The sequence below is a fragment of the Danio rerio genome, chromosome 2 (assembly GCF_049306965.1).
Source record: "Danio rerio strain Tuebingen ecotype United States chromosome 2, GRCz12tu, whole genome shotgun sequence".
NCBI classification, from domain to species: Eukaryota; Metazoa; Chordata; class Actinopteri; order Cypriniformes; family Danionidae; genus Danio; species Danio rerio.
In genome coordinates this window covers 1,524,005-1,549,667 of record NC_133177.1, presented here as the reverse complement: position 1 = coordinate 1,549,667, position 25,663 = coordinate 1,524,005, and the positions used below count along the sequence as shown (strand labels likewise).

The following is a 25,663-nucleotide window of genomic DNA, read 5'->3' as shown; positions in this document are numbered from 1 at the left end:
TTCTTCTGGAGAAAGTCTTATTTGTTTTATTTCGGCTAGAATAAAAGCAGTTTTTAATTTTTTAAACAACATTTTAAAGACAAAATTATTAGCCCCTTTAAGCTTTTTTTTTTTTCGATATTCTACAGAACAAACCATCATTATACAATAACTTGCCTAATCACCCCAACCTAACTAGTTACCCTAATTAACCTAGTTAAGCCTTTAAGTGTCACTTTAAGAATATCTAGTCTAATTATATTTACTGTCATCATGACAAAGATCAAATAAATCCGTGATTACAGATTAGTTATTAAAACTTACGTTTAGAAATGTTTTGAAGAAACCCTCTCTCTGTTAAACAGAATTTAAGCAAAAAAATAAACGGGGGCGAATAATTCTGACTTCAACTGTATATCACAGGATAAAAATATGTCACGATGCTACATTTTTACAGTATCGTGCAGCCCTATGTTGTGCACACACACACATAAAAATACTCTGCTCAGGTGTTGTTGATATCAGGATAACACTTGTTGCCTCGTTGTTAACTAGTATTCTAATTTAATATAATAATAATAAAATAAAAGTCCCCCACAACTTCACACAAATCTCCAGCATGTAAAACAATATTTTTAAGCTGACCAGCCTTTTGTTTTGTCTTCCTCAGACTCTGATTCACACCCTGAGCAGGATTACGAAGCTTCCTTTGGAAAAATACAATAATTTATCAAATCTCAATGTAAAAAAATTGACTGTAAGTGAGACAAACACCCTGTATTTGCAGCTGAAATCACTTCTTGTCTAAACATACACAGTTTGTTAATGAGAAACTGTCCTTCAGTGACCATCACACAAGTGTGTAAAGAATGACCACCAGAGAGCAAACACACACACACACACACGCACCAACACACACACACACACAGTTATCTATGTATACTAACAAAAATCAGTACTTTACACACATGTATACCCATAACTAGTTGGCTAACGTTAAATATTAATATTAGCATGCTAATGACGATTGTAGAAAGAAAAAAAACGCTAAATCAGTGAAATGAAACTTTCAGGATAAGTAGCTGGAGTAGATTAGGAGATGATATAGGCGGTGTAAACACAGATGTTTTCGCTTACCGACAGACTCAGAACTACAAGGAGTGAAATGCTGCATATCTTCGCCATTCTCCTGCCGTTACTCGCGGAACTTTGACACGGACTGACTAGCGGTCGGTCAGCAACGGCAGCGGCGACGGTGGGCGGGGCTGCATCGCCGAAGAATGCCGAGTATGTGTTCGGTAAAGGGGAGGCCACGCCCATTGCGCACTCAGCATATGATAAGGTAATCTGTGTAGTATTTACTCCTGTCACTGTTCAGAGGAAGACTTCTTCAGTCTGCAATCTTTATCTGTCTCCTTACACTGCACTGCAAAAATGCTTTTCTGACTTTTCTGATTTTTTTGTTGTTTCTAGTCCAAATATCTAACAATGATTTAATCAAGAAGCATTTTTTACACAAGCATAAGGTCACGCCCATGCTGTCAACACATGATATGATTGTCTGTGTGAAGCTTTCACTGCTCATAATATAAAAAAACCTTTTCCCTATATATATATATATATATATATATATATATATATATATATATATATATATATATATATATATATATAATTTATTTACAATACAATCATTTATTTATAATAATTATTACTATTATATGTATATATAGTTTTCATAATTTGTTATTTGCCCTTTATTATATGTAATAAAGGGGTTATAACACAATTTGAAAAAAAAAAGTTTTTTTTTTTGTATGTAAGCAAATGTAATATAATATAATTGGGTACCCCTCCACTACATATACACTCACTGGCCACTTTATAAGGTACACCTTACTAGTACCGGGTTGGGTGCCCTTTTGCCTTAATCCTTGGTGGCATAGATTCAACAAGCTACTGAAAATATTCCTCAGAGATGTTGCTCCATATTGACATGATAGCATCACACAGTTGCTGCAGATTTGTCGGCTGCACATCCATGATGCCAATCTCCCGTTCCACCACATCCCAAAGCTGCTCTATTGGGTTGAGATCTGGTCACTGTAGAGGCCATTTGAGAACTGTGAACTCATTGTCATGTTCCAGAAACCAGTCTGAGATGATTGAGCTTTATGACATGCTGCGTTATCCTGCTGGAAGTAGCCATCAGAAGATGGAGACACTGTGCTCATAAAGGGATGGACATGGTCAGCAGCAATACTCAGGTAGGCTGTGGCGTTGATGCTCAGTTGGTACTAATGGACCCAAAGAAAATCTCCCCCACACCATTACACCACCACCACCAGCCTGAACCGCTGATACAAGGCAGGATGGATCCATGATTTGATGTTGTTGAGGCCAAATTCTGACCCGAGCATCCGAATGTGTCAGCAGAAATGGAGACTCATCAGAGCAGCAACGTTTCTTCAATCTTCTATTGTCCAGTTTTGGTGAGTCTGTGTGAATTGTAGCCTCAGTTTCCTGTTCTTAGCTGACAGGAGCGGCACCCAGTGTGCTCTTCTGCTGCTGTAGCCCATCCGCCTCAAGGTTGGACGTGTTGTGTGTTCAGAGATGCTCTTCTGCAGAGCTCGGTTGTAACGAGTGCTTATTTGAGTTACTGTTGCCTTTCTATCAGCTGGAACCAGTCTGGCCATTCTCCTCTGACCTCCGGCATCAACAAGGCATTTGCGCCCACAGAACTGCCGCTCACTGGATATTTCCTCTTTGCCGGAGCATTCTCTGTAAACCCTAGAGATGGTTGTGCGTGAAAATCCCAGTAGACCAGTTGTTTCTATATCTGTCTGTATCTTTCAGAAATAATGACAAATGATGCAAGTTTTCACCTAAATCAAGCTAAATAAATTGCCAATAAGCGAACTAATCAAATGTTAAAACGAAAAACAAGATCTTTTTAGCTTGTTTTAAGGAAAAACTCACTTCATTTTGGCATATTATATCTGAAAACAAATCCATATTGTTTGCTTGTCTAGAAAATGCTTCTTGGTCAAAAAATCTTCAGATGTTTGGGCTAAAAACAAGACAAAAACTAAGTAAGGAAAGCATTTTTGCAGTGTATGCATGCAACACACAAATACTTGGCACATACAATAAATAATTTACCTCACCTCTCTGCCATACAGATATTTCAATAATGCTTATATTAATTAACACTTCAATTAATTGCAATAATGATAATTGTTCAATATTTTGCACAGCACAGTTAAAAAGTAAATGTTTTTATTGAATAATGATGTATCTGGATAAATGAGTAAGTCATAGTATTAGTAACCCTGCCATTTTAGCGTGACTTCCAAAGAAAAACACTAGAGAAACACACATTATTAGACTCTCAGAAGTCTCTCAATAAAACTCCATGTGTCTTTTTTTCTCCTCAAACACCAAGTTAATAATTGACTTCAATCCGCTATAAAGATAAGAGATCCGGAGGCTTATATAATAGCAGCACTGTCTCCATCACACCTTGACACTGAAATCGTGTGTACTTACAATTGATCACATGTGTGCTTCGGATTCAATGCTAAACCCTCATTGAGCAGTGCTCGGGAAATGTGTGGGATTCATGAGAATGAAACAGATTGCACGGAGTATCATAATGATAAGACAATGTCATGAAGATCTGTGGAAATGTGAAGATGAACACTCAGCTGGAGGATTTTGACCTTCTGAACTTCCTCATCTGTAGTGCGACTGTACTGAGTCAATGCTCTCGGTCTACACCCATTCACTCCTATCTGTGAATATCAGATTTATTACACACTGTCAGGCTTATAAAAGCTGGTAGTTGCGTATTAAAGAAAGAACAACGCAGCCTCTATTGATTTTATTTGTTTTATTTGCTATGCAGGTCACTAAAATATTTAGGACATAAAATCTGTCATTTCTCCCCATCAGGGCATATAAAACTTGAACAACATGGCAAAAAAGTTTGTCTTACGTAAAGTTTTTCTCTTGTTTCTATAGTCCAAACGTCTACAAAATCTTAAAGCATTTTTTTATATAAAAAAATATCAGAATTAATTAATTAAAATTAAGAGAGTTTTTTTCTTAAAACAAGCTAAATTAATGGGGTAAACAAAGTAATATTATTTCGAAATGAAATCAAGGTTATTTGACTTGTTTTAAGGCAAAACTCCCTTATTTTTTACTCTTATTCTGAAAATATCAGATTTATTACCCCCCCCCTCCAAGTCCAAATGTCTAAAAATTCTTGAAACATTTTAGCAAGTAAAATATTGTCTTGTTTTCAGAAATAATAAGTCAAAATTAAGTTTTTTTTCATAAACAAGCTAAATTAGTGGGGTAAATAAAATCATATTATTTCAAAGTGAAAATAAAATTATTTGACTTGATTTAAGAAAAAACTCACTCATTTCAGACAATTTTTTCCAGAAATGATCAGATTTATAACACTTTGTCAGGCTGACAAAAGCTGGTAGTTGAGTATTATAGAAAGAACGACGCTGTCTCTATTGATTTTATTTGCTATGCAGGTCACTAAAATATTTAGTCATAAAAGCGGTCATTTTCTCCCCATCAGGGCATATAAAACTTGAACAACATTGCAAACAGGTTTGTCTTACGTAGAGTTTTTCTCTTGTTTCTATAGTCCAAACGTCTACAAAATCTTAAAGCATTTTTTTATATCAGAAAATATCAGAATTAATTAATTAAAATTAAGAGAGTTTTTTCTTAAAACAAGCTAAATTAATGTGGTAAATAAAGTAATATTATTTCAAAATTAAATCAAGGTTATTTGACTTGTTTTAAGGCAAAACTCCCTTATTTTTGACTCTTATTCTGAAAATATCAGATTTATTACCCCCCCCCTCCAAGTCCAAATGTCTAAAAATTCTTGAAACATTTTAGCAAGTAAAATATTGTCTTGTTTTCAGAAATAATAAGTCAAAATTAAGTTTTTTTTCATAAACAAGCTAAATTACTGGGGTAAATAAAATCATATTATTTCAAAGTGAAAATAAAATTATTTGACTTGATTTAAGAAAAAACTCACTCATTTCAGACAATTTTTTTCAGAAATTATCAGATTTATTACACCCTGTCAGGCTGACAAAAGCTGGTAGTTGAGTATTGTAGAAAGAACGACGCTGTCTCTATTGATTTTATTTGCTATGCAGGTCACTAAAATATTTAGTCATAAAAGCGGTCATTTTCTCCCCATCAGGGCATATAAAACTTGAACAACATTGCAAACAGGTTTGTCTTACGTAGAGTTTTTCTCTTGTTTCTATAGTCCAAACGTCTACAAAATCTTAAAGCATTTTTTTATATCAGAAAATATCAGAATTAATTAATTAAAATTAAGAGAGTTTTTTCTTAAAACAAGCTAAATTAATGGGGTAAATAAAGTAATATTATTTCAAAATTAAATCAAGGTTATTTGACTTGTTTTAAGGCAAAACTCCCTTATTTTTGACTCTTATTCTGAAAATATCAGATTTATTACCCCCCCCCCCTCCAAGTCCAAATGTCTAAATTCTTGAAAGATTTTAGCAAGTAAAATATTGTCTTGTTTTCAGAAATAATAAGTCAAAATTAAGTTTTTTTTTCTCATAAAACAAGCTAAATTAGTGGGGTAAATAAAATCATATTATTTCAAAATGTAAATAAAATTATTTGACTTGATTTAAGAAAAAACTCACTCATTTCAGACAATTTTTTCCAGAAATGATCAGATTTATAACACTTTGTCAGGCTTAAAAAAGCTGGTAGTTGAGTATTATAGAAAAAATGACGCTGTCTCTATTGATTTTATTTGCTATGCAGGTCACTAAAATATTTAGGACATAAAATCTGTCATTTCCCCCATCAGGGCATATAAAACTTGAACAACATTGCTAACAGGTTTGTCTAACGTAGAGTTTTTCTCTTGTTTCTATAGTCCAAACGTCTACAAAATCTTAAAGCATTTTTTTATATCAGAAAATATCAGAATTAATAAATTAAAATTAAGAGAGTTTTTTTTTCTTAAAACAAGCTAAATTAATGGGGTAAACAAAGTAATATTATTTCAAAATGAAATCAAGGTTATTTGACTTGTTTTAAGAGAAATTTCCCATTTTAAGTCATCATCTTTACAAAATCTTGCAATTACCTGCACTGCAAAAAATGCTATTCTTGCTTAGATTTTTTGTCTTGTTTCTAGTCTAAATATCTAAAATTTCTTATATCAAGAAGCATTTTCTAGACAAGCATAACATACTGTTTTGTTTTGAGAAATAATATGCCAATATTAAGTGAGTTTTTCCTTAAAACAAGTAAAATAATCTGCCAATGGAGTAAGCAAATTAATCTTGTTTTTTCTTTTGACGTAAGATTATTTTGCTTCCCCCATTGGCAGATTATTTTGCTTGTTTTACGGAAAAAATCACTTAATATTGGCATATTATTTCTCAAAACAAGACAGTATGTTTTGCTTGTCTAGAAAATTCTTCTTGATTTAGGAATTGTTAGATATTTCAACTAGAAACAAGACAAAAATCCAAGAAAGAAAAGCATATTTTGTAGTGTGTTTTACAGGATGAATATGATAAACAATTGTAAATGATACCTCTCTAGTTTTATTTGTTATGCAAAAACGTCTGGAGATCTTTTTTGTTTTTTATTGTTAACAACAAATACAGAATTACATTCAAAAATATATGCTGTGTGTGTGTGTGTGTGCGTGCGTGCGTGCGTGCGTTTGTGTGTGTGTGTGTGTGTGTGTGTGTGTGAAAAAAAACAAAAAAAAACATTCTGATTATGGAAGTAGGCTGCTGTTTTGATGCATACATAGATCTGTGCTATTCAGAAAAATGCTGAAATATCAACCATTAGTAAATGCTCAAATGTGTGGCCACAACACAAAGTTGGTGGTTTTAATCTACGGTAGCCTAGGGCACGTTTATAAACTGTGTGTGAGGGGACTACAAATTGCAGGACACAGTGAAAAAGACTCTAAGCAAATTGCAAAGTATTGTTTTGTGTCTGCAATAATAGGCAGTCTTCATGTGTGGAGAAGACGATGCCATCTCTATCCTTAATCCATTTACTTAATACAACGTTGCCACGCACAAGAAAATCAATGGTTGTATGCTGCTTGTACTGTAAACCATCATGGTCTCCTTATGATTATTTGAATGCTGTGTTGCTTTAATTAGTATTAGTCATTCCAAATAAAATTAATCAAATGTGTGTGTGTGTGTGTGTGTGTGTGTGTGTGTGTGTGTGTGAATTAAAAAAAAACATTAGGTAATTAAAAAGTCTTCTTCTGCTTTTTTAAATTATTATTAATAATTGTTTTCCAAACTTGTGCAGTAGATCTTAGTCTCTTGAAGGAAATGAAAATTTTTTAGCTTTGGTCCAGATCACTTTTTTGTGTATCTGAGACTTTCCCAAAATAATAAAGAATTGTACTAGGAAGGTAAATTTGTTGCATGTATTGACATTATAAATACAAATATCAACATTTTTTCCATCCTTGTGTGTATACAATCATAAAACATAAGGACAACAGATGCATTTTCCATGCAACAATAATCACAGGAATAAGCAATGTTCAAATTAAATCTGTCTAAAACATCTTTAGCTGGACATATACAGTGTACAGTTTTGAATGTTACTTCTTTTACCTTGTCAGTTATACAATAAATTTCATAAGAACGTCTGGAGATCTTACAGGTCTCATTCCACATTGAGCTTGTGATCTCCAAATACCATTGGCTGACGGAACACTAACACTATATATATAATCATTCTAATGATTATATATATATATATATATATATATATATATATATATATATATATATATATATATATATATATATATATATATTTATATATATATATATATATATATATTTATATATATATATATATATATATATATATATATATATATATATATATATATATATATATATATATATATATATATTTATATTTATATTTATACTTCCAGTTTAAGATTAAATCTAAAGTTGTGCTGCAAGCTATTATTACAAAATGTTGAGCTGCAAATTTGTTTTCCTCTTGTCAAATGCAGATTGCAGACCAAAAATGTTTACCTGCTGTGCGATACTGCCACCTGCTGATAGGTGTGACCCTGACAGTTGAGCTTTCTTGAAAATAAACGACTTTCTCTTACAATTGTAAATGCAAAAGGACCGGTCATTTAAATAACAGTACTGTGCACAATAGCAAATGGTGCACAAATAGTTTTCTTAACTGTGAATGTAAATAAAAATGCCACCTATATGTCAGGCTCTGCATCTGCAACATGCTTTTGAATTGGCTATTACATTTAGTCTTACAATTTAGATGCAGGTAAATACTAAAGAAGATATTAATTTAAATATTTAGGATGCTGAAGCAGCCATTTAAAGCGGATCATGTTGTAAAGCAGTGATTTTCATTCCGCTCGTCATAATATATTGCATAATTTATTGAATTTAAATTAAATGCAAGTACTTGCGCATATGAAAATGGCGTTTTGGTATTTCCTAAATTTGCTTCAATTTTTTGCGCATATGAATATAGCAAGTCAATTAAAGTATAACATATGTGCACACTCCACACACGACGGCGTTTTGCGCATTGCATGTGCAACGGAAACGCGCACGTACTCAGTGCACAAAATGCTGCTGTTTGGAATTCCCCCTTCTCTGACCCTTAGGGGCAAACCATTTTTAAGAAAAAGAGGTGTGCTTTGGATTTGTAGCTCTTATAAATTATATTAATCTGGACACTGCGCCCATTCACACTGTGTAATGATTAATAACAGAGTTTAAATATGTAAACAGACATTTTGCTACCAGCAGGTCTTCTTTATTTCTTGTCTTGAGTGTGATTTGGTGTATGCGAGGCTCCCCTGTGTGCTCCGTGCGCGTTGGTTGATTCTGATTTCGCAGCTCAGCGCGTTTGTTCTCGGTCAGTGTGTTTGTGTCCACCGTAGCGGTAATCTGAATTAACCAGAAACAAGCAATGTCTGTGGCTTTTGCACCGCACCGGCAGCGTGCCAAGGGCGATATAACGCCTGCCGGGATACAGAAGGTAACCTCATTTATTAGTTCGTCAAGCCGAGCGAAAACTGGAAACGGAAAATTTGCGTTAGGCTAGTTAGCTGCAACATCTCTCCCGCCAACACTAGCATAACATCACCAACAAGACGCTTATAAGGTGACATTTGTCGTCGTATTTAACAGCTCCTACATAACCGAATACCAGCGTAAAATGGGCTGATTTTGTGTTTTTTGGTCCGGGGTTTTTAAAGCTGTTGAAATCTGCTCGGTTCTGCTGTGTCTTTGTTAGCCGCTAACGTTACTACTCGGCTGTCTGATGAATCACAATGGAGGATTGTGTACAAGCATCACAACGTACATGTTCACTTGACAATAACACTGTCGTCGATTTATTTTTAAAGATATCGTCGATTTATATTTGATTTTGTGATGAAATTCATTTCGTTACGAACTAGCGTGTAACGTTATGCTAATATCTGATTTATTGATGAACAATGTCTGATTTGGTCATTTTCAGTCATGTCTTATTCGACAAGCCAAACGTTATTTTTGACACGTTAGATGTGTAAGTTAGCAGATTTTTCATTCCTGATGTCTTATAAAATTATTCAAGGTTAATGCATAAGTTTTAATTAGATTTGTTGATTTGTTTAGTGATTTCTGTTACTCAGGTCTGATGGAGATATACAGTAGAAGTCAGAATTATTAGCCCCCATTTTAATGTTTTTCTTCTTTAAATATTTCCTAAATGAAGTTCAACAGAGCAAGGAAATTTTTTACAGTTTGTCTGAAAATGTTTTTTCTTCTGGAAAAAGTCTTATTTGTTTTATTTCGGCTAGAATAAAAGCCATTTTTTAAACACCATATTAGGGGTAAAATTATTAACGTTAACCCCATTAAGCTATATTTTCTTTCGAAAGTCTAAAGAACAAACCATCATTATACAATAACTTATTACCCTAACCTGCCTAGTTACACTAATTAACCTCGTTAAGCCTTTAAATGTCACTTTAAGCTTTATAGAAGTGTCTTGAAAAATATCTAGTAAAATATTATTTACTGTCATCATGGCAAAGATAAAATAAATCTATTATTAGAAATAAGTTATTAAAACTAATATGTTTAAAAATGTGCTGAAAAAATCTCCGTTAAACAGAAATTGGGGAAAAAACAAACAAGCGGTCTAACAATTCAGGGGGGTTAATAATTCTGACTTCAACTATAGATATTTCGATATTGTCCTTATCCAAAGAAAGAAAAAAACATATATCGCCATGGCATACAATAATAAGTAGTATTAAACAGTTTATTAACCAGATTTTTGTTATGGCAAAGATATAACGATTATTCATGATTTTATTATAATAAAAGTGTTGTCATTAATGATTTTTTTTAAACAACTGTTTCGTAGCTTCTGTGGAAATTATTTATTTTGAATATTTAGCTATTTATAATATTCTCTGCTGCAGTTGTTTTGGTGTTTTTCTTTTGGTGAATTTGTTTCTTTAAATTAGCTTTCAATCAGGTCCTGGAGATTAACATCACTATACAATCACTCTGAAATATATTCAGTTTTTATAATAATATAAGACATGCTATAGAGGTAAAGTTGGTTTTATATTCGCACATTCGTTCATTTAGAAGTCTATATTGTTTACCATGTTACATTAAATATTCGATCGGAATTGGCACGCATGTATGACTTCTAAACAACATTAACACTATGTAATTCACTGTGAACAATGTTGTTCTTTGATAGTCATTTGCTGCTAATCTGATTTCCCTTTTTACAATTTTCAGAGAATACTTTTCTGAAATTATATAATCAGATCAAGGAGAATGTCTGAATATCCGAATATAAAACCAACTTTACCTCCATAGACATTCTTAGTCATTAATTCAAGTCAATATTTAACTAATTCCCTCTTTTATGATTATAATTCATTTGTATATGCATTTGTATAACGGCCCTGAGGAAAATAAGTCATATTGGATATAAATAAATGATTTAGAAAAATAAATACAATTATCATCCTTCAGTCTGCAATAGTATAAAGCATTGGTACCAAAAATAAATTGGCTAAAACTGACAAACAAGTCACACGAAAGCTTTGCATGGAAAAACATTTTGGTTTAAACCAATAAATGACCAAAAACATGTGTCTTATATTTAAATATATATATATATATTTTAAATAAATAAATTTATTGGTGAACAATATATCGTTTGAGCATCAATATCGCAATGTGTGCATCCCCAATAGTCACATTGCAGGATTCGATTATTTATTAAAGATGAAGATGAAAAGACAAAGATGTTGTTATTTTACCTTTGATAACTGTTCAATTTCTGTGCTTGACTCCACAGAAAGCCATAAAGCACTGTTTGTTAATTTATTTAATTAATTATATATGCTTGTAATTTATTATATTTATGCAGATGTACTTGATAATCCCAGTTGATCTAAATTAAGAAATGGGTTATTCAAATCATGTGGTAAAATTATATTTCTTATGGCAATGTATATCACAGCAAAACAAAATATCGCATTATCTGACTTTTCTAATATCGTGCAGCCCTTGCAAACTGAAATATATAGTGTACCTATATATCAATAACATTAGAGAGTCACTGTGTATGTTGCAGTTGCGTTGAATGAGCGTTTATGATTGGGCAGTCATGTTTATGCCCAGGATCATGTTTGATTCTAATGAAAGGCAGATCAGAGCTTGCAGACGATGCCATCTTTTTCATTTCTCCTCTTTATTGTTGTTTTTATTGTTACATTTTACCTGCAGTTACTGGATGAAAACAATCAGCTGATTCAGTGCATCATGGACTTCCAGAGTAAAGGAAAAACAGCTGAATGTTCACAGTAAGTTCTCTGTCAATCACAGGTGCGCACACACCTTTGAGTAAAATCATAGTCTATTTAAGAGCATATCATTCATTCATTTTCTTTTCGGCTTAGTTCCTTTATAAATCCGGGGTCGCCACAGCGGAATGAACCGCCTACTTATCCAGCACGTTTTACGCAGCGGATGCCCTTTTAGCCGCAACCCATGTCTGGGAAACACCTACACACTCATTCACACTCGTACACTACGGACAATTTAGCCTATCCAATTCCCCTTATAGCGCTTGTCTTTGAACTGTGGGGGAAACCAGAGCACCTGGAGGAAACCCACGCGAACAAAGGGAGAACATGCAAACTCCACACAGAAACGCCAACTGACCCAGCCTACGCTCGAACCAGGAACCTTCTTGCTGTGAGGCGACAGCACTACCTACTACGCCTAGGCATGCAACAATTAGCCAATTTCACTATTAACGGGTTAATTAATCGTAAAGGCTTCTCAACACAGTGGCACGGAACAAAAATGTTGCAAATAAACAAAGTTATGCCAACTGTGCGCTAGTTAAAGGTTCTGAGCGTGTACACCGAGGTAACACACACACACAAGGTTTAACTTTGGCTGCCGCTAATAACTAAGGGCCGGTCACATTTTGCATCCTTTGCATGTCCAAATTCGCTTTCAATGGAGGCGCACGGCTTGTGCTTGCATATTGGGAGCGACGTGTACACGCTGCAACACACTCCCGCTTTTTATACACATTTCCACTGGCATCCATCAAGGAAAAAAAATGCAAAATAATAATACCAAACGTTTTTGTATTATGGTTGATCTAAAGTGCCTTTCAGACAGTCTTTGACTACATTTGTTATCTTTAAATGGGAAATACTTACATTTACATGAGAAAATACTTATATATATATATAAAAAAATAGATTTACATTAGAAATACTGTTTGTTTATTTATTAATTTGTTCATTATTTATTTATTTGCTTTATTTTTTATTTGTTTATTATTTATTTATTTGCTTTATTATTTATTTGTTTGTTTGTTTATTCAGTTTTTATTTATTATTTTTTAATTAATTAATTTATTTATTTTTTTTTTAATTTATTTTTAGTTTAAAATTATTACTTGTTTAAATGTCGGAAACTTTTTTTCACTTATTTTTAAGTCCAAAGAGAAATGGACTATTGTTTGTTCGTTATTATTATTGTGTGTTGTACATAATTATTTGGTTACTGAGCAACAATAAACAACACTTTAAAATATAAGGAGTTTTCATGTGATTTTAGAAACTAGTAGTTTTAAAATGAATGAATGCATAATAACCGTGAAACCGTGATTATTCCTCAGACTATAATCGCACAACCAAAAACTAATTGTTGTATCCCTAACTGCGCCACTGCGTCGCTCTAAGAGCATGTTTAATATCATTATTATATCTAAAGAATCATGTGACTGAAGTAACAATGTTAAAATTCAGATTTAAAAGCACATGAATAAATTAAATTTGAAATGTATTAGAATAGGAAAGTTATTTTTAATAGTAAACATTTTTCTAGTGGTTTCACTGTGCTTTGGATTGAATTAATGCAAGCTTAGATGGCAGAAGAGACTTATTTAGAAAAAAAAACATTAAAAATATTGAGCCGTTGTGCCTTTTTGTTATATAAGAACACATTATCGTAGTGTTTTTACATTTTGCATTCAGAAATAATGTAGATGCTGCTTTATTCTTTTTCAAATTCAGCCAATGATTATTTCTCTGACAGCTACCAACAGATGCTGCACAGAAATCTGGTGTATTTGGCGACAATAGCAGACTCTAATCAGAACATGCAGTCTCTGCTCCCTGCGGTGAGTATTTATCCTCAGCTTCCTATCTTAGATTGGTTTAATGCCTTTGGCAAAAGCCTATTAAAATGAGCCAGAAAATATTCATATTTGTGTTGTACATTGTTAATATGTGCTGTGCAATCTCACCATGCTGTGCACCTGAAAGCTGTAACAAACATATGATGACATTTGGATATTAATTACTGATTTAGATATTTTTAAAAGGTTGTTTTAGTCATTATATGAATAAAACTGGCTTTTTATTTTTTGTAACGTAAATTAGGGCTGCACATTATATTGTTTCAGCATTGATATCGCTATATGTGTATCCAGTACAGTCACAGGATCTGCATTGATTGCATGAACCACAGCTCAGCTTTTTATTATTATTATTATTATCATCATCATCATTTTGATGTGTTTTCAAGGCCTGTAACTAAGATTTCAAGTGATTTTAAACCATTTGGGCAAAAGAAATGATCAAATTCGTCACTTTAACAAAGAATGATGGTGTTTATTTACACAGTGAAGACTCCATGTGGTGCTATTTTACATTCAATTTCTGTACCTCAATACTGTTAAACTCCATCGAAAACCAAAAAGTGTTGTTTATTTTATTTATTAATTTTTTTATAATTAATATTAAGGGGTTTTCACATTTATTTGTACAGGACAGTGGAGATTTTTACTGACAGGAAGGTAGGAGCAGAGATGTCAGGTCGCCGTGAGCACCTTAGTCCTATATCTCAACACTCTAACCATTAGGCTACTAGTGTTGACATGTTTATTTTATTTTTATCATTGCTCTATTGTTTTCATCCACGCTTTAGTATATTTTTAATATATTTTTGGGTAATTTTTGTGTATTTTCTGTAGATGCACTTACTAAAGTTGTCTTGTGATTTTATTCATATTTGCAGTATAAATCGAAAAAAAAAAAATAAATAAATAATTTTATTTTGTGCAGCCGTAACGTGAATGTTTTTATTCAGGAAATATTTTAAGAGACATTTTACAAAGTTTTACAATATCATCAAAGGAGTTATTTGACTTTTTATCAGTGTTGTTATATGTGTGTGTGTGTTTTTTTGTATGCATGCATGATTTATTACCAATGTTGCCATGTATATAGCCAATGTTCCTAATGTGGCCGTAAAACATATATATAAAGACATATTTTACATGAAGCCTGTAAAATAGGGACATATTTGAGACAAACACAGATTGGTATAGTATAAGCTGCAGAGTGGTAATCAGTGCTGAAGATAGTAAATGTGTTTCTGTGTTTGACTACAGCCGCCCACTCAGAACATGCCTATGAATCAGAGCGGAGCCACTCCTCAGCTGCCCCACGGTCACAGTATGCCCTCAGAGGGTCCCACCGCCCCACACATGCAGAGCCAGATGAACGGCCAGATGCCAGGTAAAATCTCTGCAATGCTCTCAGAAACAACGTTAACACGAGCACGAATGATGCACTAATAATAATAATGGACGGCTGCTGACCATTAGAGGATTCAAACATAATATATAATATAAATATTCATTATAAAAGGGATTTTTATGCAATTAAGCTATGATACGAATATGAAGTGTTTTGTGTGGTTAATCTCTGTTTCTTATTCAGGTCCAAATCACATGTCGATGCAGGGTCCGGGGCCCAACCAATCATCCAGCATACCCAGCGGCTCCATGAACATACCACCCAGCAGCCACGGCTCCATGGGGGCTTATAACCACGCCGTGCCCTCCTCACAGGGCATACAGTCACAGGGGCAGATGAACATCAACCAGGGGCAGCCCATGGGCAATTATGGCCCTCGACCCAACATGAACATGCAGCCCAATCAGGGTACTGATGCTTTGTTTTTTTGTTTAGTTTGTTTTTTGTCTTGGTAACTTGTTTCAACAGGGTTCTTTCTGGTCCTTTATGTCTGAGGGGAAAAAGGTTTGTGAATCTGAAAAAACAAAAACAAATTCAAAGACCTATAAAGTTTTTGAAAATAAGCATACACAGATATAGGTCTTTAACTCCTTCCCTACTAGCTAGTACTAATAGACCCAAAGTGTGCCAAGAAAATCTCCCCCACACCATTACACCACCACCACCAGCCTGAACCGCTGATACAAGGCAGGATGGATCCATGCTTTCATGTTGTTAAGGCCAAATTGTGAGCTGAGCATCTGAATGTGTCAGCAGAAATGGAGACTCATCAGAGCAGCAACGTTTCTCCAATCTTCTATTGTCCAGTTTTGGTGAGTCTGTGTGAATTGTAGCCTCAGTTTCCTGTTCTTAGCTGACAGGAGCGGCACCCGGTGTGCTCTTCTGCTGCTGTAGCCCATCCGCCTCAAGGTTGGACGTGTTGTGTGTTCAGAGATGCTCTTCTGCAGAGCTCGGTTGTAACGAGTGCTTATTTGAGTTACTGTTGCCTTTCTATCAGCTGGAACCAGTCTGGCCATTCTCCTCTGACCTCCGGCATCAACAAGGCATTTGCGCCCACAGAACTGCCGCTCACTGGATATTTCCTCTTTGTCGGACCATTCTCTGTAAACTCTAGAGATGGTTGTGCGTGAAAATCCCAGTAGATCAGCAGTTTCTGAAATACTCAGACCAGCCCGTCAGACAGCAACAACCATGCCACGTTCAAAGTTACTTAAATCCCCATTCTTCTCGATTCTGATGGTCGCCTTTAGCTGCATGCCTAAATGCATTGAGTTGCTGCCATGTGATTGGCTTAGAAATTAACAAGCGTTAACAAGCAGTTGGACAGGTGTACCTAATAAAGTGGCCAGTGTATAAACGCGCATGCATTATTTATTTTGACATCAAATCTATGCATATGGTACACTAATTGTTTGTCAATTTCAATAAATATGCAAAAGTTTTTTTTGTGTGTATGTACATAATCAATATATATAGTGCACACACACATGTCAGAACAGACTTTTCTTTTGGATGGTGGTTAATCTTTTCCCAGCACTATAGAAAAACATTGTGAGTGTTTGCTCTTGTGTTTTTCTCCAGGGCCTATGATGCACCAGCAGGCTCCTTCCCAGCAGTACAACATGCCCCCCTCTGGTGGCAGCGGGCAGCATTACCAGGGGCAGCAGAACCCCATGGGCATGATGGGGCAAGGCAATCACGTGATGGGGCAGAGGCCAATGCCGCCATACAGGCCACCACATCAAGGTACACTGAACTCTGTTGTGCTGATGAAACATCATGTAAAGTCTTCATCATGTGAAAGCCTCATCCGTGTGTGTTTTAGGACCTCCTCAGCAATATCCCGGTCAGGATGAATATTATACGGAGCAATACAGCCATGGAGGACAGGGGGCACCAGAGGGTAGGATTTCTCCTCATGCAACCGGCTTTTTACTTTTTAACGTTTGCCTTATTTCAGATCTGTAGAGAGTGTAGTGAATGTTTTTACTTCTTGAAGCCTGTCTTGATGTTATAAGAATATTTTTATGAAAATTAATGCAAGATGTATTGATATCTTTAAAACAAATGACATTCATATCAACATATTGGGGGATATGGCCAAAAAATTATACACAGAATGTACAAAAACAATGCAGAGAAGATATTCTAATGCATGGGTGTACATTATCCACATTGGCCAGCCATAATTCCACCTCAAAATCTAAACATAAATATAAATGTTGCTTCATGCAAAATTATATGGAACCTTCGCTGTCTTCACAAACATGATTTATGTGTGCGTGCAAGTTTAACAGCTGCAGAATAAAGAACCAGAGTTGCAGGCTAACAGATAAAAACTGCTATTCCTCTACAGCTGTGATGAAGAATTGTTTGAGAAACAAAACTGATTCTGCATCAATCTGAGATGTTCAAAATGCATGGCCATTCTCTTGAGTTGATTCTGAGCTTAGTTTTTAACAGATGCTTTACTAACATCTATACTCTGCTTGCATCCTATTCTTTACCAGTACCGCTCAAAACTAAAACAATCATTCATAAAGTTAGGAAAGGTCTTAGTGAGCTGTGTTTACATTAGTCACATTACATAAGCCAACTTATAGAACTCAGCAGAACACACAAACACTCATGAGCATATACAGTGGTGTGACAAAGTATTTGCCCCCCCCTTACTGTTTTTTTTTTTTTTTTTTTGCATGTTTGTTGCATTTTAATGTTTCAGATCATCGAATAAATTGAAATACTGGTCAAATAACACAAGACATTATGCAGTTTTGTTTTAATATATATAAAAAAAATCTAAAGTTACAAAGCAGCAGGCCTGATTACTGCCACAAGAGTTTGCAATCAAGAAATCACTTAAATATGCATCACAAAGTAGACCAAAAGATCCTCAAAATCTAGACATAGTGATCGAAATATATAAGAAAGAAAATAGAGATCTACCAGTCTGGAAAAGCCATTTTTTAAAGATTCAGGACTGCAGCGAATCGCAGTGAGAGCCATTATCTACAAATGGTAAAAACATGGAACAGTGGGCAACCTTCCCAGGAGTAGTTGTCCAACCAAAATGACCTCAAGAGCACAGCGACAACTCATACAAGGGGTCTCAAAAGACCCACAACAACATCCAAAGAACTGCAGGCCTCGCTGGCCTCAGTTAAGGTGAGTGTTCATGACTTCACCATGAGAAAGGGACTGGACAAAAGTGGTTTGCATGGCAGTGCTCCAAGACCATTGGTGGAGCAAAAGCTCAGCAAACAGTTTGATGACCTCCAAGACTTAAGGGAAAATGCTCGGACTTTTTTAGAAATTGTTTGTCCCACAATCTGTGGAGTAAAAGTAACACAGCCTTTCAGAAAAATTACACAGCCAACAGTAAAATGTGGTGGTAGTGTAATAGTCTGCGGCTGTTTTCAGGGCCTGGAAGACTTGCTGTGATAAATTGAACCATGAGTTTTGCTGTGTACCATAATATTCTGAAGAATGGTCATCTCTTAGTGACCTCAAGCTGAAGCCTACTTGGGTTCTGCATCAGGACAGTGATCCAAAGCTCATCAGAGTCCACTTCTGAATGGCTGAAGAAGAGCAAAATGAAGACTTTGGAGTGGCCTAATCAAAGTCCTGACCTCAATCTAATTGAGATGCTGTAGCATGACCTTAAAAAGTGGTGGATGCTCAAAAACCCTCCAATCTGGCTGAACTGGAACAATTCTGCAAAGATGAGTGTGCTAAATTTCCTCCACAGCGCTGTAAAGGACTCATTGCGAGTTATTGAAAACATTTGTTTGCAGTTCTTGCTGCTAAGGGTGCCCAGACATTTATGTAGTTTTGTATTTTTCCTTAGTAATGCTAAACCTTCACTTCAAAATTGCCAGATGTTTGCTTGCATTATATTTGACTAATATTTCAATTTTCTGATGATCTGAAACATTTGACAAGTGACAAGCAATAAAAAAAAATAAGACATCAGTAAAGAGGCAAACACTTTTTCACACCAATAAGTGTGCAGATTAAAAGTCTAGCGTGTCATCTGCTGTTTAAATCTAAGCTAGAGCACCTACTTCTGTCAAAAACTAGCTTTGAGAGCAGTCTGCTGTTTAAATCTAGGCCTGAGCATAGTTTAAAACTAGCCTTGAGCGTAGTTTAAAACTAGCCTTGAGCGTAGTTTAAAACTAGCCTTGAGTGTAATTTAAATCTAGTCCTGAGCGTAGTTTAAAACTAGCCTTGAGAGCCATCTGCAATTAAAAACTAGCCTAGAGTGTCGTCCGCTGTCAAAAACTAGCCTATAGCACCATCAGCTGTTAAAAACAAGCCTTGAGCACTGTATGCTTTTTAAACCTAGCCTTGAGCGCCGTCGGCTGTTTAAAAGTAGCCTTGAGCGTCGTCTGCTGTTAAAAACTAGCCTTGAGCGCCGACGGCTGTTTAAAACTGGCCTTGAGCGTCGTCTGCTGTTTAAAACTAGCCTCGAGCATCGTCAGCTGTTTAAAACTAGCCTTGAGCGTCGTCAGCTGTTTAAAACGAGCCTTGAACGACATCTGCTGTTTAAAACTAGCCTAGAGCGCCATCTGCTGTTTAAAACGAGCCTTGAGCGTCGTCTGCTGTTTAAAACTGGCCTTGAGCGCCATCTGCTGTTTAAAACTAGCCTAGAGTGCCATCTGCTGTTTAAAACTAGCCTAGAGCACCATCTGCTGTTAAAAGCTAGCCAAAAGCTCCATCTGCTGTTAAAAACTAGCCTTGAGCACCGGCTGTTAAAAACTAGCCTAGAGCGCCATCTGCTGTTTAAAACTAGCCTAGAGCGCCATCTGCTGTTTAAAACTAGCCTAGAGCATCATCTGCTGTTTAAAACTAGCCTAGAGCATCATCTGCTGTTTAAAACTAGCCTAGAGCATCATCTGCTGTTTAAAAACTAGCCCAGATTGCAGTTAAAAAATTAGCCTTGAGTGCTGTCTACTGTTAAAAACTAGCCTTGAGCACTGGCTGTTAAAAAACTAGCCTAGAACGCCATCTGCTGTTTAAAACTAGCCTAGAGCACCATCTGCTGTTTGAAAACTAGCCCAGAATGCTGTTAAAACTAGCCGACGGCGCCATCTGCTGTTTAAAACTAGCCTAGAGCACCATCTGCTGTTTGAAAACTAGCCCAGAATGCTGTTAAAACTAGCCGACGGCGCCATCTGCTGTTTAAAACTATCCTAGAGCACCATCTGCTGTTTAAAACTAGCCTAGAGCACCATCTGCTGTTTAAAACTAGCCTAGAGCACCATCTGCTGTTTAAAACTAGTCTAGAGCACCATCTGCTGTTTGAAAACTAGCCCAGAATGTGGGTAAAAACTAGCCGAGAATGCCATCTAGTGTTAAAAACTAGCCTAGAGCGCCATCTGCTGTTTGAAAACTAGCCCAGAATGCTGTTAAAACTAGCCGACGGCGCCATCTGCTGTTTAAAACTAGCCTAGAGCACCATCTGCTGTTTGAAAACTAGCCCAGAATGCTGTTAAAACTAGCCGACGGCGCCATCTGCTGTTTAAAACTATCCTAGAGCACCATCTGCTGTTTAAAACTAGCCTAGAGCACCATCTGCTGTTTAAAACTAGCCTAGAGCACCATCTGCTGTTTAAAACTAGTCTAGAGCACCATCTGCTGTTTGAAAACTAGCCCAGAATGTGGGTAAAAACTAGCCGAGAATGCCATCTAGTGTTAAAAACTAGCCTAGAGCGCCATCTGCTGTTTGAAAACTAGCCCAGAATGCTGTTAAAAACTAGCCGAGAGCGCCATCTGCTGTTAAAAACTAGCCGAGAGCGCCATCTGCTGTTAAAAACTAGCCTTGAGCGCCGTCTGCTGTTAAAAACTAGCCTTGAGCGCCGTCTGCTGTTAAAAACTAGCTGAGAGCGCCATCTGCTGTTAAAAACTAGCCTTGAGCGCCGTCTGCTATTAAAAGCTAGCCTAGAGCACCATCTGCTGTTTTAAAACTAGCCCAGAATGCTGTTAAAAACTAGCTTTGAGCGCCGTCTGCTGTTAAAAACTAGCCGAGAGCACCATCTGCTGTTTCAAAACTAGTATAGAGCGCTGTCTGCTGTTAAAACCTAGCCTAGAGCGCTATCAGCTGTTTGAAAACTAGCCTAGAATGCTGTTAAAAACTAGCTTTGAGCGCCGTCTGCTGTTAAAAACTAGCCTAGAGTGACATCTGCTGTTTAAAAACTAGTCTAGAGCGCTGTCTGCTGTTTAAAAACTAGTCTAGAGCGCTATCTGCTGTTTAAAAAGTAGTCTAGAGCGCCATCTAATGTTTGAAAACGAGCCCAGAATGCTGTTAAAAGCTAGCCTAGCCATTTACTGTTTATAAACTAAGCTCTGAATTGATTCAAGAGTGAAAAGTGGTGCATTTTGAAAATCTCAGAAATGATTTCTTAAGCAAATTTGCCACAGCTCCATATTCCTCTATTTCCACCAGCAATAGCTGCTTCGCTCGGCCCCGTAACTAGTGTAGTTTGCTGAAGTGTGTGGTAATCTTCCTGTAGGAAACACACAGTATGGTCAGCAGCAGGAGGCATATCAGCAGGGCCCGCCTCAGCAGCAGGGTTACCCACCGCAGCAGCAGTACAGCGGGCAGCAGGGATACCCGGGACAGCAGCAGGGCTACGGTACGAACACACCGACGGATCCAGCACTGTGTCCATTCACGCAGATGCTTCATACAAACATACTCCTGCTATTCAAAGTGTAGTTTAGATGAAGAGATGACATGATCAGAATAAAGTAGATCAGGGATGGGCAACAGCGGTCACTGTCCTGTAAAGTAAAAGGATAGTTCACTCAAAAAGTACAGTTCTGTCATTTCCTCATCCTTTACTTGTTTCAAACCTTTGCATTTCTTTCTTTGATCACAAAAGAACATATTTAGAAAATAAAATAAAACCTGTAACTATTGACTTCCATAATATTTGTGATTCCTACTGTGGAAGTCAATGGGCTTCAGCTTTTTTTAAATTAACTTCTCTTGTGCTCAACAACACAACATCTGGAACCACTCGAGGGTGAGTAAACAGTGAGTAAATGCTCAATTTTGGGTGAACTATCACTTTAACTCCAACCCTAATCAAACAAAGCTGCCTTTAGCTTTTAAGTCACTAGCTGTGTTTCAAATGACTCACTTGTTTCCTTATATGCTGATCCCTATACAGTGTTTTACAGTTAAATGGACAATATCAAAAATTTATTTTGGCTTTATGAATTGTTGGAGTGGCCTAGTCCAAGTCCTGACCTGAATCTAATTGAGACGCTATCAAATGACTTGCTTGTTCTCTTATTTGCAAATCCTTTCACGGTTTATTACAGTTAAAATGACAATATCAAAAATTCATAATTGGCTTTATGAATTGTTGGAGTGGCCTTGTCAAAGTCCTGACCTGAATCTAATTGAGATGCTGTCAAATGACTCGCTTGTTCCCTTATTTGCTGATCCCTATACAGTGTTTGACAGTTAAAAGGACAATAATAAAAATTCATAATTGGCTTTATGAATTGTTGGAGTGGCCTAGTCAAAGTCCTGACCTGAATCTAATTGAGATGCTGTCAAATGACTCACTTGTTCCCTTATTTGTTAATTCCTAAAGAGTGTTTGACAGTTAAAAGGACAATATCAAAAATTCATAATTGGCTTTATGAATTGTTGGAGTGGCCTAGTCAAAGTCCTGACCTGAATCTAATTAAGATGCTGTCAAATGACTCATGTTCCCTTATTTGCTGATCCCTATACAGTGTTTGACAGTTAAAAGGACAATATAAAACATTCATAATTGCGTTTATGAATTGTTGGAGAGGCCTAGTCCAAGTCCTGTGCAGAAATCTAATCGAGACGCTGTCAAATGACTCATGTGTTACCTTATTTGCTAATCCCAAAGCAGTTTTTGACAGTTAAATGGACAATATGAGGAAAGAGAGTGAAAATCAGTGAGCGAGTTTAGATAGAGCCGGAGAGCAGACTATTTCATCATGCCATCCATAAAAAATGCACTTTTGCATTATGAATTGTCATTTATTGAATTATTTGATGACAAACAGCATGCTCGTTACTTTATTTTAATCTTCTTTTTACATTTAAATTACTTTTGATTTGTTTATAAAAATGTACGTAAATACATGTGCCAAATATAAATAGATTAAAATGAAGAAAAAGTGCCAACACAAGCTTAAGAACATGCATTATGAAATTTTCCATCTTCTGTCTGTGTTTTTTTTTTTTTTTTTTTTTTTTGTCTTTTGCTTTTTCGGCCCTCCAGTAGATCAGCTTTGCAATTATAAACACTGTGAAGGGAATTTTATTGGCTTAAAACCTCTTCATGTTTCCACTTGATTGCACTGGATAGCAAGTACATCTGCACTTAAAGTGAGTTCACGCAAAAAATGAAGATTCTGTCATTAGTTACTCTCACTTGTTCAGAATCTTTTCTTTGTTTTGTTGAACACGAAAGAAGATATTTTGAAGAATGCTGAAAACCCGTAACTATTGACTTCCATAGTATCTGCTTTTCCAACTCTAAAGGTTACTGGTTTTCCGCTTCCATCGTAATATTTTCTTTTGTGCTCAATAGAAGAAAATCGTAGAAGTTTGAAACAACTTGGTGAGTAAATTTTTGCGTGAACTACCCCTTTAAGTTGTACTTTTGTACTTGTATGTGAAGAGGCAGAGGCGAATATGATCAAGCATGCAATCAAACGCTCTGCTTTCCTACAGGTCCATCACAAGGCGCTCCAAGTCAGTACCCAAACTACCCGCAGAGTCAAGGGCAGCAGTATTCAGCCTACAGAGCCCCGCAACCCGGACCACCACAGGGACAACCACAGCGCCCGTATGCTTTTGACCAGGTGAGACACTCAAACAACAGTACTCCTGAAGAGATCTATAGAAATCTGGCTTCATAAAAATGTAAATTGTGGCTTCCCATGATGTATGAAAGTGCTTGAATGTGAATTAACGCACTTAATAACAAACATATCTCCTTAAAAGTGCTTGAATTAACGTTTATAGTGTATATTCAGCAATTGAGTGTTGTGTGGAACTAACCAAACACTGTTTGCAGTGTATTAAGGTCATAAAAACATACATTTTTGGGTGAGATATCCCTTTAAGTAACATTAATGTAGTGTTTACGTGATTTAAAAGAGTAATTCTGGCTGTGAGCTCTCTCATACTTAAAAGTGCTCTGTGTTTTTCTCCACAGGGTCAGTATGGAAACTACCAGCAGTAAACGATGAGGATTTTGACGATCTGCCCCAGTGTGTTTCCCAGTCGGAGCTGTGTGTGATCTGATGAAGAGCATCTTAGCGCTCTCTCAGAGTCTCTAAACATCACCATCACGAAGAGATGAACCTGTCCCGCTAACGTAGACTGAACTCTTCATTCGGCCACAAGCATTTTGACCACAACCAACAACCATTGGCTCGATTCTCAGCACAGGTCATGTAAATGTGAAACACCCACACAAACTCGCTTAAAAAAAATAAATAAATAATGAAAGGATAAGTTTTGACACTTCAAACTATTTCGTTTTTTGAGAAGCAATTTCATAGCAGCGATGCCTTAAGTGAAACAGCTGCCTTATCTACAGCAACAAAGAAATCCGTGAAAATACATAAACACACACACACACACAGCGATGTTTATAAGCTACGAAACGTGTTTTGTTTTTCTAATGAGATTCATTGTGTTGTTGTTGTTGTTGTTTTTGTGTTTTTCGACTCTCCTGCTGAAGTCAGAGAAGCAATAACGCTGAGGTGCGAATGAAGGCCAGCGGAGGGGTGGGAAATGTTTCTTTTTATTTTCAATTTCAGGTGCAAAACTATGCTATGATGTATAAATGTATTTTATGCTTTATCAAATAGAGCTCAGATTGAGTCCAAGTGTTGAACAGTAGCTCAAAGTGTCGTCCCGTGTGCTTATCGACCGTGTACAAATTTATTTTCCCTTTTTTTATTTTTTGAAGGTGGGACGTTCCGTTTGAATTGACATGTATGTCTTGCTGAAATTCGATTAAACAGGTCTGGTACTGTCGTGGTTTGAATTTCAGTCGTGTTTGAATTGTGTTGCAGTCAAACGAAGTAAAAACACAAAAACATTTTAACGAGTGTTTGTCACAATGTTTCAGATCATCAAACTCATTTAAATATTAGTCAAAGATAACGCAAGTACTCAAATGATTTCATTTTTTAAATTCGTTTTTATTATTAAGGGGGAATAAATTAGATTATTTATCACATATAATTATATAATTACATAGCCGTGTGTGAAAAAGTGTTTGCCCCCTAATCCTAATAAGTGTTCGGGCCACCCTCAGCAGCAACAACTGTAATCAAACTCCTTCGATAACTTGCAGTGAGTCTTTTACTGTGCTGTGGAGGAAATTTGCCACACTTCTTTGCAGAATTGTTGCAATTCAACCACATTCAAGAGTTTTCAAGCATGAATCG

General features: G+C 36.0%; 2 protein-coding genes across 4 annotated transcripts in view; one reads left to right on the top strand and one right to left on the bottom strand.

Annotated features, from left to right (window-relative positions):
* Nucleotides 1-1,246, bottom strand: part of dsg2l (desmoglein 2 like) — a 33,941-nt gene extending 32,695 nt beyond the window's left edge. The window contains exon 1 of one of the 2 annotated variants that reach the window (XR_012384857.1): nt 1,117-1,200. Coding sequence is in view for 1 of the 2 variants with exons in the window: in NM_001423856.1 (NP_001410785.1) it covers nt 1,117-1,164 (48 nt within the window). In the remaining variant the exon portion in view is untranslated. Of the gene's footprint in view, nt 1-1,116 lie in introns of both variants that reach the window. The other variant, NM_001423856.1, reaches the window with a different exon arrangement.
* A 7,652-nt stretch (nt 1,247-8,898) lies between these two features.
* Nucleotides 8,899-25,314, top strand: ss18 (SS18 subunit of BAF chromatin remodeling complex). Of its 2 annotated transcripts, NM_199744.2 has the most exons (10): nt 8,899-9,093; nt 11,862-11,938; nt 13,695-13,779; nt 15,055-15,181; nt 15,386-15,610; nt 16,784-16,948; nt 17,028-17,105; nt 21,715-21,837; nt 23,931-24,061; nt 24,418-25,314. In NM_199744.2, the coding sequence occupies exons 1-10, from the start codon at nt 9,025-9,027 to the stop codon at nt 24,442-24,444; spliced, it is 1,107 nt and encodes a 368-aa protein (NP_956038.1). In that variant the 5' UTR covers nt 8,899-9,024; the 3' UTR covers nt 24,445-25,314. The 2 variants fall into 2 exon arrangements, with proteins under 2 accessions (NP_956038.1, NP_001278254.1); NM_001291325.1 differs by lacking the exon at nt 21,715-21,837.
* The last annotated feature ends 349 nt before the right edge of the window (nt 25,315-25,663 follow it).